The sequence below is a fragment of the Poecilia reticulata genome, linkage group LG13, assembly GCF_000633615.1.
Source record: "Poecilia reticulata strain Guanapo linkage group LG13, Guppy_female_1.0+MT, whole genome shotgun sequence".
NCBI lineage: Eukaryota > Metazoa > Chordata > Actinopteri > Cyprinodontiformes > Poeciliidae > Poecilia > Poecilia reticulata.
Genome location: NC_024343.1, coordinates 7,881,404 through 7,900,994, shown reverse-complemented (window position 1 = coordinate 7,900,994; position 19,591 = coordinate 7,881,404). Strand labels below are relative to the sequence as shown.

The following is a 19,591-nucleotide window of genomic DNA, read 5'->3' as shown; positions in this document are numbered from 1 at the left end:
CTACATATATACCTACATGATCTCCAATTTTTTCACACGCTAAATTTTCAGAACAACTTAAAAAAGACCATGTAATTCATACTCTAATGGTTCAGCCTTATCATATTTCTATCTTTATCAGTTTGAGTAAGAGCATATTCCAAACTCCCAGCAACTCTTTAAACGGGTACAGAATGCTGATCCTATTCACCACATTAACTTGTATGAACACTACAGGTTGGTGTGTACAATATTTAAAGTTTAAAGCGGTATATTTGGACTGTACTGTTTGTTTAATTTAGCTAACATTTTTTTATTCATTCTGGGAACTCAGACTAAAGCAAACTGGTTGGAGCAGGAGCTTTTTTTTTCTTTTGTAATTTTATTGACCTGGTGGTGGAGACTTTTTGTCGTTTTGTTCCAGCTCCTATCTTTAAGATGCACTGCTATTTTACAAAAACAAACCGCACAGATGAATTGTGCTTTTTTTTTTTGTTTACATTTTTTTCTGTCTTCTGTTTGATCTGTTGTTAGATCGTCGCCCGTTGTACACCCTCACCCCCCAACACACACAATTTAGAAAATCAATCCTTTATAATCTTGAACTGATGAATACTTTTCTATGTTCTTTTTTAAATTTAACTTTAAAGAAATGCTTTGGAATTTACAAAAGCAGTTTTCTCTGGTAGTTATGATTTTTTGTTTCTTAGAATTTAGCGCATAGAGAGCCGACTTCAGGTTGCACAGCAGCAGTTGCCTTGCAGGGTTGTAGGAGTCAAATAGCAGTCAGGTCCTTACTACATTCTTTATGTAATGTGCTTGCACAGGTTCTCTCTGTGTACTACTGTTGTCCCTCACGGTCCAAAAATATTCATGTTGCATTAACTGGTGTCATTATTTTGGTCTTTAGGTGTGAGTGTGTATGAACATGGTTGTTTGTCTTGTGTGTCTCTGTGTTGCCCTGTGATGTACTAGTGACCTACGCCTCCAACTCCCTCAGATTTGGGGTGTAGCAGGGCTAGGTTGAGTGGCTAGCCTGATTACTGTAAGGTCTTTTGCATGCCTGAGTGGTGCTGCAGCAAGCTGATGAGCAGTTGTTGGACTGTTCCAGCTGTCATTATTACCCAGTGACAGCTGGAGATCAGGTATAGATGAATGCATGTTGCTGTTCTCTAGGATCTATTTGGTCTTTGTTAAACAGGAAAGCACTTATGGTATTTCTCACTTTGTCAACACAACAAGCTGGCCCAAGATGTGCCTGTTTGAAAATGAAAAAGTATGCTCAATCAAGACTAATTGCAATACCTTAAAAACAGCAAATGYTTGCCGACTTCAGTTTGATGCTCTGTAATCATTTTTGTTTTTCATTATCTTTATTTCAAGAAATAAAAACCAAATAGATTATATTTCTATTCAGTCTGACACTGAATAGAAGTATCAGACTGATACTTTCATACTCAGTAAAAGACTAAAACACCTATGGGAAATAAAACCTACAAAACCTGTTTTGTAGGTTTTATTTCACAGAAAATAAATAAAGGACAGTTTTACTGTTTTGGGTATTTTTGTTCTAGTTGGACCAATTTAACTACTGAATGTTTTGTACAGAAAAAGCTATTATTCCATTTCAACCATTTTTACACTCAGGATATGTGTGGGGATGACATCAGCAGCAGAAAATGTGTCGAGGTGGTGTGTTTGCACATTGCCTTGGTGAGCACCTATTATCTTTGGGTTCATGTGGAGGTTAAGCAGTTTGACTATTTCAGTGTGGTGAATGGAATGGTAGAAAGGCAGCAGCCCACCTCCTTATACCCCTCCGGCTCCCTCAGAATTTTGGTGGGGGGGGTATGGTAGAGGGTGTGGGGAGTAGCATGGGGTAGGTAGAGTCGCTCCCCTCATTACTGTAAGGTCTTTTGCGTGCCTGAGTGGCGCTGCAGCGAGCTGATGAGCAGATGTTGGACTGTTGCTTTTAATTAATTCCCATTGACCTTTGTTTGGATTATATTGAGCGTATGCCCACATTGGATCTTTATCTCCCAGTCATGACACTCTGTCTAGTTCAGTGTTTCTCAACCTTTTTTGGGCCAGCGCCCCCCTAGCCTTTATCCAGGTCCCTCACCGCCCCCCACCAAAGAATTTATAGGCTACTTTGCACTGACTATTATTTTATTATTAATATTACTATCACTATTGTAGATGTTTTGATTTTTATGCTTGTTTCTGTTTTTATCATCAAAAATAATTTCCCAGAGAACAAAAAAGTCATGGGAATAGAAATTATTTTCACAGGCGTCTACAAAAAATGCAATGAACATTCAAGTTAAAATTGGTAGGCCTAACAGCAGCCAATCAGAGTGGAAAATATATTCTTATTTTGTGCCATTTTCWAGTTGTTAAATGTTGCACAAAATGACCAGATAAAAGATGTTCAACATGCCAGTTTAAACTTTGAACTATTTGCAAAATGACTGATCTCTGCAACATGGACAGAACTACTATATTAATCACAGCTCTTCTTCTCTTCAGTATTTCTGCCGGTTTCTGGTGGTGCAGCTAGCACAGGCTGCCTTCAGGAGAATGGGACATCAGAGTATCATCCATCAAATTTCACCCACATGGCATTTATTGTGCAAACCAGAGCTTTCAGTGGAAAAACAAAAGTTCCAGGTCCTTTTAATGCCTTACAAATATGAGACAGAAACATGGATTATATCTTTATATAGACCTGTCTATTGATTTATAGATTAATAGTTTTACTAGACAGAAATTGCAAAGAACAAATCTGGTTCTTAATCAAATCCTAATGAGTCAAATTGAAAGTGTCATGGAGTCATYARCCTCATGACATTAACACTGACATGAAAAATAATATTGAAGAAATAAATATATGTTATCTAATTAAAAACATAAGTGATCAGTTCTTTACTGTTATGGTCTGTAAGATATATTTATTCTCAGTACTACATGTGGTCTCAACAAACCCATGGCTCCTAAACAATATTATTTTACCTTTTATCTGGAAATAGTGTCTGTTTATTCTTGCTATACAGTCCTCCGTATTAATTATTGCTCAAAAGGCCTTGCCATACCAGTTTATTCCTCTGTATTTACTTTAGTTTCTTAGTTTATTCTTACATTTTGTTCTTCATTCATTTCCATTWAGTTTCATTTGATTAGTATTATCCTCTCTTGGTTTATTTTTATGTCCACTTTAGTTTCTTTCCTGTTGCTAAATTTATTTGATCATTTATTGATGCTCGGTAATTTTCACTCATCACCTGCTGCGCCGCCTAATCGTCATGTGTTTCACATCATGTGTTGATTTTTCACTGTTCAGCTTCGGATTCTCTGTTTTTATGCCATATTCACATCTAGTTCGTCGCTCCGTTTTTAAGTCCCGCTTTTCCTGTTTCAGAGTTTTGCGCAATGTGCTCATCTTTTTTTTTTCTTCTTTTTTTTAAGCCCCTAAGGTGCAGGGCGTTTGGGAAGCGTATCGATGGGGAAAAGGCAGACTGACATAAACCTTTTAAAACAACGGAAACAATTTCTGCATTCTGATTATTGAAATTTAAAAATGCTGTGTTGTTCTATCACCCCCGTTTCATACCGGACCACTTACAGCACCGTGTTAACGCTATAAAATGAACGCTCTCTATGTGGTATCACCCATGGAGAGATTTCTTTATTTCTGTATTTAAATGGGTTCATTTTTCAGTGAGGGTATCGTGATTTTAGCTACCAGTAGCAGGAGAACGGAGCTGCGCTAAGAAGCTAACAGAAGCTAACAAACACTGAAGAAGAGCTGCCATCSATACAGTTGCAGCCAAGCATGATTTAATGTTACACAATACAGTTTTACCAAGTTGCTCAAAGTCTAAACTGGCATTGTTGTGCATATAAGGTGTAAAGTTTACCTTCGACTAAACACCCCCCAAAGGCATCCCAGTGCCCCCCTTTTGTAAAAATGTCCTCCAGCGCCCCCTGCCGTCCTCTGAACGCCCCCTGGGGGCGGTACTGCCCACGTTGAGAACCGCTAGTCTAGTTAAAAAGTAAAACAAGTGGTCTGTGAACTGATTTTAAATTGTTCTTTGTTTGCACAGAGCCGCTGAAGGGACTGCAAAGTGCTCCTTCTAAGCAACTCTCAGCTCAGCATTTGTATCACATTTTCACCATCAACCCTACAAACACCAACCTTAAGACGCCCATCTTTAAAGCAAAACCAGCGATCTGYGCCGTACGGACTGGGGCCCTGCAGATTTCTTCTCCACCAGTGAATCTAGAAACATTGCGCACTAAACAAACGGATGGAAATTATCTCAGTGAAAACACTGAGGCTCCGGGGATGTCCACAATAACCACCCCTCCTGACTTTAAAAGTGAATCACCAGTACCAGCAAAGTCTTCAGATGTTGACGAGGACAAGAGTGTTTTCTATACACCGGAACTTTTTGAGGATGAAGGAAGCCTGCCGAAAGAGAACCATGTGTCCTCTCCCGCAGTTGATCCTGGTACAGAGAGATCTGCCACTCCATCCCAGGAGTTAGCCACTGCGTTTGGTGAACAGAGTGTTGTTTCAGTCAGTAAGCAAAGCGCAGAACTATCACCGGGCCAGAAAGAGGACACAGAGACACTGCAGCAAAGTGAGAAAACAGAGGAGGATGAGAGCCAGAACAGACAGAGAGGAAGTAGACTTCACAGGCTGTCCAGGTCCAGGCAGAGAGTTTCCCTCAGTCAGACAGGTAACCACGAGCCTGGACACACAGAGTAGCACACACACTGCATCCTTACAGAGAAGGAAGGTTTCCACCAAATATTAGCAAAGGACTCAAACCATGCATGGAAATTGTCTGTGTTATATTGTGTCTTTGCTTCTCGATTCTTAATCRTGTTTGATCTCAAATTGTTTATATTCCCTTAATGTTGTTAAGCAGCTGCCTCAGGCAATTAATACTCTGACGCTGCACACAGCCGTCTCTTGCCAGCTGCTCATGTGTTGTGACGGCTCTTGTTAAGGCCCGTTTGCAGCTCAAATAAACAAAACCAACCAASATTATCAAGATTGCTGCATAAACTGAACATCGCTTTGGGTAAATCATTAAAATACACAAACAGGAACTCGTCTATTTTCTGCAGGAGTAAATAATTATGTAGTTCAATTTAATGATGTGTCTGTAGGTAATGAATGAACACAGCAGAAGCTCTATTATGCCCGATTGAACCCTGAATGGTGGACCATTGTGGGTTTGGTAGGGATTTGTTTTACTGTTGGAGCATATACTGATAAATAGCAAGTTAAGCTAAAGTAGAATTTTACTATTTCATAAAACAAAAAAAAAAATTCTGTTTCTTCTAAATTCTTCAGTGTTATGGGTAGAAAATCATTAATATAAATAAACCCACCCTACGCTACATGAATGATGATGCCTCTTTCATTAAATAAAATGGATATATTCAGTAAAAGTTGTTTAGATGTCATCACTAAATTATGCCCTGCTTTGAGTTATTTTCATTGGTTGTAATTGGAGTTGTTTGAGTAGCACTGATGTTAGAAGATATACATTTATGTATTTTCTCCCAATTATACTCTTATTAGAGTTGTTAATGATTCCTTTGCTTTCTGTGATAATTAGAAKTTAAGTGCAAACTGTTTGAATGAATACAAATTTAAAGTCTAATGTCTGGCTGTGTAAAAGAACAAGAAAGAAATATAACAAAACAATCTGGGGTCTTTACTATTTTAAACAACAGTCTCTTAAGTTATTACCCATTAAAACATTTCCTAACAGAATATTGCAAAAGGGGATTTTTTTTAGATTTTTTAAGTATGGATGTTTTGAGATGTTATGAGTTGACAGTATTTTACCTGCAATAAAAAAAAAACTATTTTTATTTTTATTGATCTCAGCTTTGCACTGTCTGTTTGAGGTAAMAGCTCATCAGAACTGTCAGTAGTGAGATATCCAGAAGTCTTAAAAAGACTCCAGTCTGCAGTGCTTCACTACCTGAGCCTACACCTGGCATCACATCGGGACATCCCCGGGCTTTACAGTTTTATTTATTTTTTTAAATAACACATCTGTGACGTTGCATGCAGTCTTTTAATCAGCACTTTAAGCGCCATATCTGAGTGTTTCAGCATGAAGAGTGTATGTCATTTAATCAGGTCGATGCAAAGTGTAGGCTCATCAAACAGCCCGAGTGGAAGGAAGACTGAACATGAACATGAAAGATGATTCCCCTGATTTGATCCTTCTCATTACACAAAAAATCTTCACCAATGTGGGATTTGCGCAGAGGAGACAAGTGTTCCATTAAAGCCTTTCTTTTCCCATCAGCTGCCTAACCAAGACCCTTGTCGGTGTAATCGTGCATGACCTCTCGTTAACATAATGAAAACTCAGAGCGTAGAGAGATCTGCGAATGTGTGTTAAAAGCTCTTAATGGGCAGCCCATATTACTCTCAGTTGTGGTTTGCAATTAAAATGTTTTTTCATCAACATATTTCAGACTTTTTTCAGCCAGAGCATTAAATCTGCACTTGGAGACATTGTGTTAAAATTGCATGAGACAATTTAACAAAGTATAACATTACTAAAAAAAGATTTCCCATTTCAAGTATTCTGAAGATGATTAATCACACGCACACACACACACACACACTGGTTTTTGCATATACAGAAAATCTAGAAAAACTAGCGTTAGGGGTTATAAGTGCTAGTCAAAGAGCTGGTTTAATAACTGGTAAATGTTTTGTATTTGTTTGGCTTAATCCAAATTTTTAAACATTATTAAATATCTATGCCAATAATGTTAAAATTATAGCTGGGATGCATTTATTGGTCTCAAAATGATATGCTTCCATCGCTCATGTTACAGTTCGTTCTCTTGTTAATGAGGATTTAGTTTATATCTACAACTGGCACAATAAGTATTGAAGATGTCTGTTTGTTTGCTTTTAGGAAATATGTTTCTAATATTTTTATTGACATGCAATTGTTGACAACCTGAGTAATCCAAACACAAAGAAGTCAAAGCAAATCGGTGCTCAAATAAAGTTATGTGTAATTAAGTAGGATATTGGATGGGATAAGTATTGAACACTTGAAGAGAAGAATGTGCAAAATGGCACAGAAATCCAAGGAAACCAGAGCAAATCTGCCAGTATTTAGAAAGCATTTCTGTTGCTATGTGCAGGTCAATATAATCTCATTTAATATTAACTGATGGGCTTGAGAAGGTTTGTCATTACTAAATYATTGCACAGATTTGGACTATTTATGAAAGCTAATAGACCTTTGCAAAAAAATCTGACAGTTGTAAAACATYCTTATAGAAATATGTACCCCTTCAAAAAAGTTTTAAATGTTCCAGTGAGTGCTATTGGAGCCATAATATGGAAGAAGAAGAACACCATTTCTGTGTAAGTCAGAGCACCTAGTTATTGAATGTGAGTGAATTCTGCCACTGAAGAATCCGAAACAAAGGGTGTTGTTCCTGTCCCCTGGAGGTTATAGTGGAAGACTGCATCATTACATCAGGTCCTAATAATTAGAATTTTCTTCCTGATTCTCTCAGTTGCCAATACATCCATCATGCAGCATTATGCACAAGTGTCACCATGGCATTCCCATATTTACAGCTGTCTGATTCTGACAACTCTTCACATTTTATGTGTTAATCTATGATGCACAACACCCTGGTGATCAGCCAGAGTAAATAATGCTATAGTGAAAACACTTTGATAAAATGTTGTGCAGAGTTTAAGACTGATTTGATTCATAGGCCTTTTTTTTTTTAGCAATCCTTAAAGTTAAGGCTCATCACTAGAAACGTAAATAACACTTCTGATTTTGAAAACTTATGAAAAAGTTGATCTATGAATAAGTTTAATATGAAGTGAAATGAAATGTCAGAGGAATCATGATGCAGTGTGGTTTCAATTCCCCACCTCACCATCTGGGTCACCAGTTTTGCCTGTCTCCAAAACCAGTGTTCGTCGGGGTAAGAGGTCATGAGTCACGTTCTCCCGGTTTTTGTAGATCACAACCTTTGTGTGGAAAGTGACATATGCCAGTTTCAAGCCCTGTTTTGTGAATATGGCACCTTTAATATTGAGACTCCAAAACACCAATACYTTAGACCTATCAGGGTCAGGGACCTCCCCAGATTTGAACCCACCTGAGAATGTGCCACAATTTCTCAACTAATTTTATAAAAATACTAGGAAGTCAAGAATGGGTCACCTTCTGGCAAGATTTAGCCTTGAAGTTCATTTGCACCATGTCAAAAATAACTGAAAAAGTTTTTAAAAAATAAAGTGTAAATTAATCTTTTTTTCTCAATTAAGCTGTAAAAGTACGAAGATCTTATAGGCAAAAACACAGAAGATTTATAAAAGTCCCTAAAGTGTCAAAGGTAAGTAAGAAACTATTGGGCTTCAGCTTTTGATCAAACAATAATGTCTAACACTGACTTTTATTCTGTACCCACAGAGCAACACAGAGCAGAAATCATGTTCTTTAGGACTTTACTGTTCTCTCTGTGGAAAAGAACTACTTCCTGATGCACATGGTACTTTAACGGTTCTGTTCTTGCCAGTCTTTTAAACCAAAGCAATGCCATTAGCCTAAATGTTTGTTCTGCTTTTTGGTCTCAGTCCAGCATGATGTGTGTAATAAAAACCATCTAGCTGTTCTAAGAGAACTTGGATGTAATGCTGGGGCCCACACCTGCCGCTGTCGGTGTGTACCTCCGCCACCAGTCTCAGACAACTGGATGCTGGTAGTTCAAAGCCCCTCGTCTCTAAAGGCCTTGAGGGGTGCTCTGGAGCCCTACTGTGATCAGAGTTTAACTTGTGAGTAACAGCATAGCTGATGAAAATAGTCTAGACTTACAGATAAATAACTTCTACTCAAATGTAACTAAATAAGAAAATTTGAGAACTTTTGATAATTTAGTTTTTCTGTTATTCTGAAACTTTTGAAAAATGACTTGCTTTATAATTTTTTATATAGCATACAATGCCATCTGGGACCCTGAGGAGCGATCTGTTACCAGATTTTTCCAGTGCAAAGGTTGCTCCGCTCAGAGACCAAAGACTTCTGCACCTTTAATGGCTGCTGAGATCCACTACCCTGGAAATGATGCTGGAGATCAGGTACCTTACGCCGGGATGGAGGATTTCAAGTTGCTGGAACTCGTTTCCACAATAGTATTATATTATTATATTGCGGAGAACCTTGTGGATTTCTTCTTTCATCTGACCCAGGAGTAGATGTTCTGTCTTTTCTCTTACATTAGAACAACTACAGTTAGAAGCAATTTAAATGTGAAATAATGTGTTATATTAACATTAGCCAGTCCACTGTTGCGACATTTGTTACATACATTATTTTGCTACATGCCACACAGCTGGTCACGTATGTTTGGACACTACCATGTTGAGATTTGGGCTGGAATGTTTCCATAATAAGCGTAACAATAATGGTCTACTACAGACTTGTTGTAGAGGCTGATGGTGGTGGGCAAGATGGGTCTCCTGTAGCTGTCTATATTTCAGAAGATCATAAGAAGTCTCTGAAGATACTTTGTTGTATGACAGGCTGACTTCATAAACTCAAGAAGAGTTTACGAAGAATCCCTGGATCTGATGTTGATAACCCAGTACTACGACACGTCTTCACATACATCTAAATAAACAGTTCATTGCTCAAAACACTTTACATGTTATGAAGTTTACAGGAACTTTTCAACTCCAGGGGCCTCATGTATAAAAGAGTGTGCAGCTTTCACACGGACAAATTTAGACAAGTGTGGTGCACAAAAAAATTCTGATTCATAAAGCCATGTGTACGCACATACCTGCACACCTTTCATACATCCCAATTTGAGGGAAATAGGGCAGCTGCTGGTCCGCCCTGTCGCCTCCCATAAATACATATATAAATTAGTATAAATACCTGGAAGTCTGCCACCAAGAGAAGCAATGACCATGGTAACGGTCCTTTCTTGTAGTAGTATAAGTATTTATAATAACAATTATATATTTTATTTAAACGGTGCTTTCAGGGCACATAATGTCACCTCACAAAAAATTAAAATTACATTTTAAAAAAAAAATTCCAAATAGAAAAAAAAAAGAAAATAGAGAGATCTAAGTGGAAATGCTTGTTTGAACAGCAGACTTAAAGACAGCGTGCCAGAGAGTCCTTTACGGTGAGCTGGTAATGTGGACGTTTACGGTATTCTAAAAGGAATCATGTGTATAATTGCAAATTTGCAGAATATAGATGCTTTCTGTCCATAAAGGTGCATTCCATTCATAAGGCTGGCATGGCTCGACTGAAGAATGACTGTCTGACCTGTCAGCAGCTCCAGCTGCACTGGTAATTCACTGAAGGACAATAAACCATCATCAACATTTCCCAGCAGATCAATATGATCTCTGAACAAACGCTTCCTCTGAATCCTTCTATTGGCGATGTTCTCCATCAGAGCCAAAGCATTCCATAATTACATACCTTTGAGCAGCTACATGTGATTGTCTATGTACACCTTGATCAACTTTAAAATAATCAAACCTGACTTGATTGGAGWTAATCTGCTGATACAACCCTGTTTAATTTTTCAGTTAGAAGGAAATTATCTTACAGATAATATGCGGTTCATGCACTTCGGCACACAAACCMATGCGTTATATCTTTATGTGACAAAAACTGAGGAAATTTACTATTTACATTCGAGTGAGGTTTTCACATCCTTTTATTTTTATTTTATTTATTTTGTGTGCAAGTTATGTTATTGTCTCAGGATAAATGTGTTCCAATTTCATCAATTACATTTAAACAATTAAAGATGGCATAAAAAAACATTTAAAAAAACATAGCATGCTTGTTGTCTGAGTCAGGTTTCAGTTTCATCGCTTTGCAGTTTGTTATTGTCCACATAAAAAGTTTGCATGGCTGCCGCACATTTTCATGGCAGATAAAATGTTTGCGTATATTTACGCAAACTTTCACGCCACGTTCATTTTCATAAATGCCCACCTGTGTGTAAAATATGGTGCCACGCATTTTTTGTTCATACGCACACTTTATACATGAGGCCCCTGGTCCTGCAACTTCCAGATGTGTCTAATTATTGGACTCATTATTTAGTCCAATAATAATGTTGTTAGCAGGACTCTGGAGAACTTGACTGCACTGAGGAGGCAGTTCAGTCATTTGATTCAGGTGTGTTGGACCAGGGACACATCTAAAAGTTGCAGGACACTGGATCTTGAGGCCTGATTTGAGGACCCCTGATCTACAGGATAAGAATATGTTGTTGTTTTTTTTAACCTTCCTCTAAAGTCAAAGTGAAGGCCTTTCTCAGTGGCCTTGGTAGAAGGCTGAATGTGAGGTAAAAGGTCATATTTAAGGGGTCATGTAACTTAGGGAGTAACAAACGTAACAGCTGGACAGGGTCTGCAAAGCTGGCAAATGAACAAATCACCCAAATCCCACACTGCACAGACATCTTTGTCAGGTTTTATTTAGCATTGTGATTTCTTGTTTTGCCACATGAAATCCAGCTTTTACAAATTGAATACATGCTGTGCCAGGAGGTATCTGCCAATCAATACTAACTCCCTCCCTCCATAATCCGATTTACATTTGTAACCGCTTCCAGGGCCTGGGTTGGTTTGTATGCCTTCATTGATTTTTAAATCCTTTGGCCTTTTTTTCCTTAAATGCAGACACATCTATGCTTCACGCTGTCTGTTGAAGGTATTGAGGAGTTTCATGCCTTGGTTGAAAATCCAACACCCGAATACTCTTTAAAAAAATTGTCAAAACAAAAAAATATGGTTATATTTTTATCTATTCATTCAGGATTTTATGTGTTATTTTTAGGTAACATTTTAATGCTGAACAAATTGTAATTTCTATTATAGAGAATAGTATAAAAGTTGCATTCATATTTGCTTTCATTTGAGCTGTTTAAAGCAGTTATTGCATTGACTTATATTTTAAAATATCTGCTTTTTATGCTTGATTTTAGTTATTTCTATAATTTTGGTTACAATGCTTTTCATTTTGGTCTTATAGGAATTTTTGTGGCATTGTTCTGAAACCTTTTTTTTTTTTTTTACCATTTCTAAAACAGTAAAAATAATTAATAAGTCCAAGACAGTAATTATGAGCTTTCTCTTAACTGAATTTTTTTCTTTCTGATTTTAAACACTTTTGAGATTATCACTGTGACCTCCCAGATTTAACAGATTAACCTTGAATGACTGGTAAATTCAGGTTAAACAACTTCTAAAACTTTATTTCTTCCATTTAATTGTTTTAGTTTTCTACTCATCCACTCCTCCATCTACTTGCTTTACTATACCTTTTATACATATTTTCTGTTAGATATGACATTATGAATGTATGTACATACAAATACATAGAATAATTGATTTTGGAACCCTTCTTGTGACAAATGTGTTATTGCTTTCCGGTCATGTTGAAAAGACAGACGGAATGGGGTTAAATTGTCAGGAAAAAACTGAAATATTGCTAATTCAACCAGGAATTTACCTTAAACAATGTGGCAAATGAAGAATATTTTCAGATCATTAAATTGCTGAAATTTGTGGTGTTGATGTGTAGCATTGTTGTTTGTGAGGTAACAATCTGACCATCTGGGTCACAGATGGGTAATGAAACTATGGGTTTCATTAAGCTCATTGTCTGAAAGGAGTTCTTCTCCCCTGGCTTTCTGTGAGGGGTTAAGGCTGCACTATGATCTTTCCCTCACTGTTTTTGAAGTGTTTTATCTTTCTGCTGCTCAGCTGTGAAGTTGACAGACACCATATTGTACATAAAGCTTTGGAGTGCCTGGAGTGTCTGCAGTCAGCCTTCATCCAATGCTACAACACACACTTAAAATATTGTCATTTTGGTTGTTGTCGCAAGCTTTCCCTATCTCTCAACCATCTCTATTTCCATGTGCTGATGTTCTTTTGTAATTTTTCTTGACCAACCTTCGTACTTACACCTATGCAATTTAGTTTTTTTTCATGTTTTCATTTTGTGTTTGAGATTGCATTGTTGTAGCACAAATACGAGTGGGAGAAAGTGCTGAAATAATTACCTTTATTTAAGAACCATCTTCTTGCCTGAGTGGATATTTAAGGTGATTATTTTCATTTGACTGGATTGTTCAGGGCAAAAATTACACAATGAAAATTATTCTACATGCGTTATAAACTGTTTTCATTAATATAATTTTTTCATTTATTTGCCTATTTTGCTCCTTCAAAAAAATCTGTACATCCCTACAAGAAATGGCTTTTAAAAAAAATAGTAATTACATATAAGATTTTTTTTTTTTTACGTTTTATTGGCTCTAGTGGGGGCTGCACAGTGGCACAGTTGGTAGAGCTGTTGCTTTGCAGCAAGAAGGTTCTGGGTTCGATTCCCGGCCCAGGTCTTTCTGCATGGAGTTTGCATGTTCTCCCTGTGCATGCGTGGGYTTTCTCCGGGTACTCCGGTTTCCTCCCACAGTCCAAAAACATGACTGTCAGGTTAATTGGCCTCTCCAAATTGCCCCTAGGAGTGAGTGTGTGTGTGCATGGTTGTTTGTCCTGTGTGTCTCTGTGTTGCCCTGCAACAGACTGGCGACCTGTCCAGGGTGTACAACGCCTCTCGCCTGAAACGTTAGCTGGAGATAGGCACCAGCAACCCTCCCAACCCCATTAAGGGACAAGGGTGCAAGAAAATGGATGGATGGATGGATGGATGGATGGCTGGCTGGCTCTAGTGGCCTTTATTTGATAATGAATTAACAGAAAAGTGGTTAATGGGGGAAGACAGGCTGGGAATTGAACATGCCACAGCTGCGTCGAGAACTAAGGCCTCCATATGTGGGTTGTGCTTAACCCCTATATACTGTCATTTAGAAAAAGCTTTTTCAGAACTCAGGGATCACAGTTGAAGCTAGAAGTTTATAAATAGAATAAGAAGACATACACATTTTTTCAAGTTAGATCAAATCAACTTATCTTTTTTATATCAGTTAGAATTACCCAAATTATTCCTATTTGGTAAATGTCACAATAGGTTCAAAAGGTTTGAACCAAGTCGTCAAAAGCAATACTACCAAATACTGAGGAAATGTATGTAAGCTTCTGATTTTGAAGACATTAATAAGAAATTCTCTGACGTATTATTTTTGACATTAGTGTGGTATTTAGCAAATAATAATTTTGGTGATTCTAACTGACCTACAACAAGAGAAATTGGGTCTGATTTAACTTCAGTGAGAAATAAATATGTATATGTCTTTTTATTTGGTGCATGTAAACTCTGGTTTCAACTGTATCAGGGCATAATAAAATGACCAGCTAGTAAAATTATGTAAATCTTAGTGTATAAATGTATATGAAAATGCAATAGATTATAGTGTCATCATTTATTAGACAAAATGAACCTAGAATATACATTGTAAAAAAAAGTGTAAATTTCACGGTAAAGAATCTTAAAATACCAACAGTTTTCGTAAAATCCAAAACATTTTATTACTGTAGAAAATACATGGAATTACCATAAGTCAACACTGCAAAAAAAGTCTGTAAATTTCACTGTAAAATGGTAAAATACCAACAGTTTCTGACCGTAAAATCCAAAACATTTTATTAGCATAGAAATTACATGGAATTACTGTAAGTCAACACTGCAAAATAAGTCCGTAAATTTACAGTAAAAAATGGTAAAAATAGTTTTGGTTGCTGACTGTAATATAAAAAACACTTCATTACTCTAGAAAATACATGGAATTACAATAACTCCATAAACATATATTGCAAGTGATTTTGAAATGTAGAAAACACAGAAATCTATTGTAAAAATCTAAGTAATTGTAAAATTCATAGAAAAATATTGTAATATTGCCTTCAGCTAATTACCCTAAAATTATCTAAATTAATCAGCCAAAATTACACATTTTGCTGATGTTTATATCTATGATGTAAAACCATAAACGAGACTGCAAAAGTAATTTACAAAGATTAGAATGCTGGTGTGATACTTTGGTTTCTTGATAATTACATTTATAATGCCTTTGATATATCAAACTTAAATCTCAAAGGTAGACCAGGTATTGAACTGGCAATCCACCAATTGCCTCCGACAAAAACTCCTACAGCTGACGCCACCATCATTTATGAGAGGGTTTGATTAAATGTTTGATTAAATATTTGGGATTATTTAATTTTATGTCGACCATAGATTTGTCATACATTTAGAGAACTGTATATTAGGCCCTGCTGCTTGGACGAAGGTGAAGTTGGGTAAAGGGCGATTCCACCTAATTTTTCACTACCATCAGCATCTATAATTTACTGTAGCTAAAAAACTCCATCACTTAGACTCTTCAAGCCTGGATTAGATTATTCTCAACTAATAGCAGAATATTTAAAACCAAGTGTGGGATTTGTGAAACTTTTTTCTGATTTGTGAAACTTCAATAAAGAGCAATTCTAGTATTATCCAAAAGGATATGACCAATTTTACTAAGGGAAAACCACAGCTGCCGGTATTTTACCGTACTTCGTGAAATACGGTAAGATACCGGCAGCTGTGGTCGACAGACATTTACTGTATTTTAGAAAATACTGTAAAATATTGGAAGTTTTGGTCGACAGAACTTTACCGTAGTTTAGAAAATACGGWAAAATACTGCCAGCCAGTAGGCAACCAGTATTTTACTGTAATTTTACGGTGGAATTCTGGCAACAGCAGCTGCCGGTATTTTACCTTAAAACAGAAAAAAATTTTTTTACCCGTAATTGTTTTTACAGTGGCGTTTAGGCAACCCCAGCTGCCAGCGTTTCACCGTAAAACAAAAAACATTTTTACCCATAAGAGTTTTTACGGTGGAATTCTGGCAACCCAAGCTGCCGCCGTTTCACTGTAAAACAAAAACATTTTTTACCCATAATTGTTTTTATGGTGGAATTTCAGCAACCACAGCTGCTGGCATTTCACCATAAAACAAAAAACATTTTTACCCATAATTGTTTTTACGGTAGAATTATGGACAACCCCAGCTGCCGCCGTTTCACCGTAAAACAAAAAACATTTTTACCCGTAAGTGTTTTTACGGTGGAATTATGGCAACCCCACAATGTACAAAAAATAACCCAAAAAACGTAGATTTTACGGTCAAACACCGGCAGCTGGGGTTGCCCAAATTCCACCGTAAAAACAATTATAGTTTTGGGAACCAGGGTTGTTGGAATTGTTCTTTTTGCTGCTTTCCCCCTCTTTTACCACCAAAGGGTGCCAAGAAGCTGTTCCTTCCTGAGGGCATTGCCAGTGGTTCCTGGATTCCTGCACACCTGCAATTAATCAGATCATCTGGAGGAGTGTATGAAGAGGGAGCTGCCGACACTTCAGCTCCAGAGTGTTAGCCAGTATTTGGTACTCCAGCCTTCTGTGCTTCTCACTGTGATCTCCCGTTGTGGACCTCAAGTGATATCTTCTTGTGCCTCATCCTCAGGTTATTCCTCGTGAAGCTGTGGATGTTACCCACTGGTTGCCTAAGCTCCTGGCTTCCTCCAAGCATTCCTCTCGTCGTGACACTGTGGAAATTACCCACTGGTTGCCTGAGTTCCACTGACACCTCCACAGTTAACCAAACCTCCTTGGATTACCCTGTCGGCAGTCCCACTTGTTCCTCGCCTCCTGTGACCCAAAGCTTACCTGTCCGCCCTCCACCGCAGCCTCGTCGGTCAAGCAGCAACCCTCCACCTGAACCAAACCCCGTTAACCACAGTGATTCTTCCCCCCAGACAAGACCTACCTCCACCCAAGTAAGACCAATCCGTTTATTCTGACACTGTCGTTTTCCACAACCTCTGAACTCACCATCTCTCTTTTTTCACTTTCCAGTGCTCCTGTAATCCAGATTGCAGACTTTCCCCAGAACCTTATTGTTGATCATTATTTTATGTTTACAATAAACGTATTTGACTGATTTCTGTTCTCCGCCTGGTGTTCTGCATGTGGGTTAAGAAATTAGACTCCATCATGACATACGGGTAAAATCTGTTTTTGTTTTACGGTAAAACGCCGAGGTTGCCGAAATTCCACTGTAAAAACAATTACAGGTAAAATCTGTTTTTTTTTGTTTTACGGTAAAACGCCAGCTGCCGGGGTTGCCGAAATTTCACCGTAAAAACAATTACGGGTAAAATCTGTTTTTGTTTTACGGTGGAATTTTGGCAACCCCAGCTGCCGGTGCTTTACCGTAAAATCTACGTTTTTTTTTTTTTTTTTTACAGTGTATGTTTGAAAAACTAACTACATCTGTAAGATACAGACATGTCAGAAAATGAGGGAAATGAGTAAAGGCATCAGCCATGTTCAGTCACTTGGAAGACTAATGGGGTTCCAACGGAGTCTCCTAATTCTAAGGGGATCCAGCGTTTGCAGAAGACGAAAGGCTTCCGTTGGAAGACAGAAGGCAATTTAGGAGGAGCAAATGGAGAGCGCTGTGCTTCAGTCACAGCACCAGGACTGTGACAAAGTTGTACAAAGTTGTACCACTGAAAATATTTGAAAAGTTTTGAATGCAAGCATTAGAAGTTTGGAGAACAAAAAGATGAAATCCTGCTTTTAAACCAAAAATTTAATATTTTTTCATAGATGATGAAAATGTGAAATCTATTTTTAGTTATCTAACACTTGTGGCTGAATTTAAATCATTTTGGAATGTATCATTTTTATTATGGCATGACACACAAAATCTTAAAACTGTAATAGCCTGTATTACAGTTTTACTACATGGTACAGGTACAGTTATGGTACCTGTACCATAACTGTACAGGTATTTCTACTCTGAAACTGTGTTTTTAATAGAATTGACTCAAGTTGATGTATCCTTTGCAATGACTTCATCCTGGTCTGGTCACTGTGGTGCTTTGAGTGAATAGCTAATGAAATTGATTTCTTTAAGCTCATACAGCCTGATAAGGATTGCTTGACCAGATCATCTGGTTGCAGAGGGTCTTTAGTAGTCTGTCTGCTGAAGCAGCTGTTAGAACTTGGCTTGAGTCATAGGTTTGAAGCTCGTTGGATAATAAATCCAGATTTATTTCATAGGGGTTAGTGGAATTAGACACCTAATCTGCCTGTGTGGTTTCATAAGTTGACTAATCTTGATATAGACATCCGTTATTTGGGCTCATCTTAGTGTTCTTACACTCTAAGCTGATTATTGCAACGTGTTATTGTAGCAATTGTTTGCCTTTTTAATTCTGCATATTGTAGTGAGGTCTCTGTGGGAGAGCATTAACGGCTGGTAATTAGCCATTTCTGGTACCCTACTCCATTTGTAGTAGATCACTCACTGAGATAAGAAACTGATCCTTTAAACTTCTTAAGTTCTTTGTGTAGCGTTATGTTGACGTTTTTGGGTTGACGTGCTCTACTTGGTGATCTCTGCATATCCTCAGGTGTTAGTTATGGAATAACAATGGTCTTTTGGACACAATTTCATTACATGATTTTCATTTGCAAAAGTAAAGTTAAAACTGGAAAATAGTCACAAAGTTTAATGTTGTCCCTCATTGATTGATCTTCATCTCACTAGATATTCAAAACCATCATGAAAACCATTTGAGTAGCAGTGTAACATATACATTCTAATTCTAAGGAGATCCAGTGTTTGCAGATTAGGTATGTGGATCCCGTTGATTAAGAGGAATCAACGGGATCCACATTTTTCACATGACCTTATTTATATATATATTTATCTTATTTATAGCAAAGGTATAAGCCTGTACAGGCTGCACTAAAAGGCAGTCAATCCCATCTCCTTACATGACCTTTAGAATCTAAATCAGACTTTATCTGAAATCACTCTATCATGCCAATCTTCTGCAAGGTGACAGCTAGATTAGCTGGCTTTTGCATCAAACCGTTTTTCACTGCCTCCCTACTCTCTTGCAAAATGTGTTTTATTGACCTGCATAGTTTGTAGAGTTGCTGTATAATAACAGTCTTGTAAATCTGCCCTGGAACACATTTGCTTCTCATTTTTGGAACATTGTTTGAGTTCGACTCAAGTTCGTCCAGGACAGATGACTTCCTAAGATCAAGTGGTGCTTCATGTAAAAAAAAATAAAAAAGCCGTTCCATTACATTTACTGAATTATTAGCACTCAAAGACTCCATGTAGTCTTCCTGAGTCACAAAGCTGTCTCTGGTTACTGACATAGAGAGGGGATAAATTCACTTTTTTATAAAACATCTTCTTTCTGGCCTTATATGATAAACGACTAAATACTTTAAGATGACAACAGTCCTGACAGATGGAGAGCATGATAAAGCTTTGAGGAGAGACAGAAGTTAGACCCACTGTAGTTTACTTAAGGACACAATGAATCCCAGCAGTATTTGGTAGGCATGACGTACCAACACATTGTACAGCACATAAAGTCTGTGTTACCATTTTATTAACTGTATTACTTGCAATTTGCTTGCAGACTATTTTACTTTGTCCTGAACTAATGCTGCTTCAGCATAACTTTGCATAACACATTTAGTTTCTCATAACAACTCAATCATGAAAT

General features: G+C 37.5%; 1 protein-coding gene across 3 annotated transcripts in view; it reads left to right on the top strand.

The window, feature by feature from the left end:
• Positions 1 to 19,591, top strand: part of brip1 (BRCA1 interacting helicase 1) — a 104,990-nt gene that overhangs the window by 63,561 nt on the left and 21,838 nt on the right. The window contains exons 20-27 of one of the 3 annotated variants that reach the window (XM_017308324.1): positions 4,083 to 4,721; positions 8,330 to 8,397; positions 8,475 to 8,553; positions 8,639 to 8,836; positions 8,997 to 9,139; positions 16,295 to 16,421; positions 16,516 to 16,828; positions 16,908 to 16,992. In XM_017308324.1, coding sequence (XP_017163813.1) covers positions 4,083 to 4,721; positions 8,330 to 8,397; positions 8,475 to 8,553; positions 8,639 to 8,836; positions 8,997 to 9,139; positions 16,295 to 16,421; positions 16,516 to 16,529 — 1,268 coding nt within the window. In that variant the 3' untranslated portion in view covers positions 16,530 to 16,828; positions 16,908 to 16,992. Of the gene's footprint in view, positions 1 to 4,082; positions 4,722 to 8,329; positions 8,398 to 8,474; positions 8,554 to 8,638; positions 8,837 to 8,996; positions 9,140 to 16,294; positions 16,437 to 16,515; positions 16,829 to 16,907; positions 16,993 to 19,591 lie in introns of those variants that run through there. The other 2 variants (XM_017308325.1, XM_008425200.1) reach the window with 2 other exon arrangements.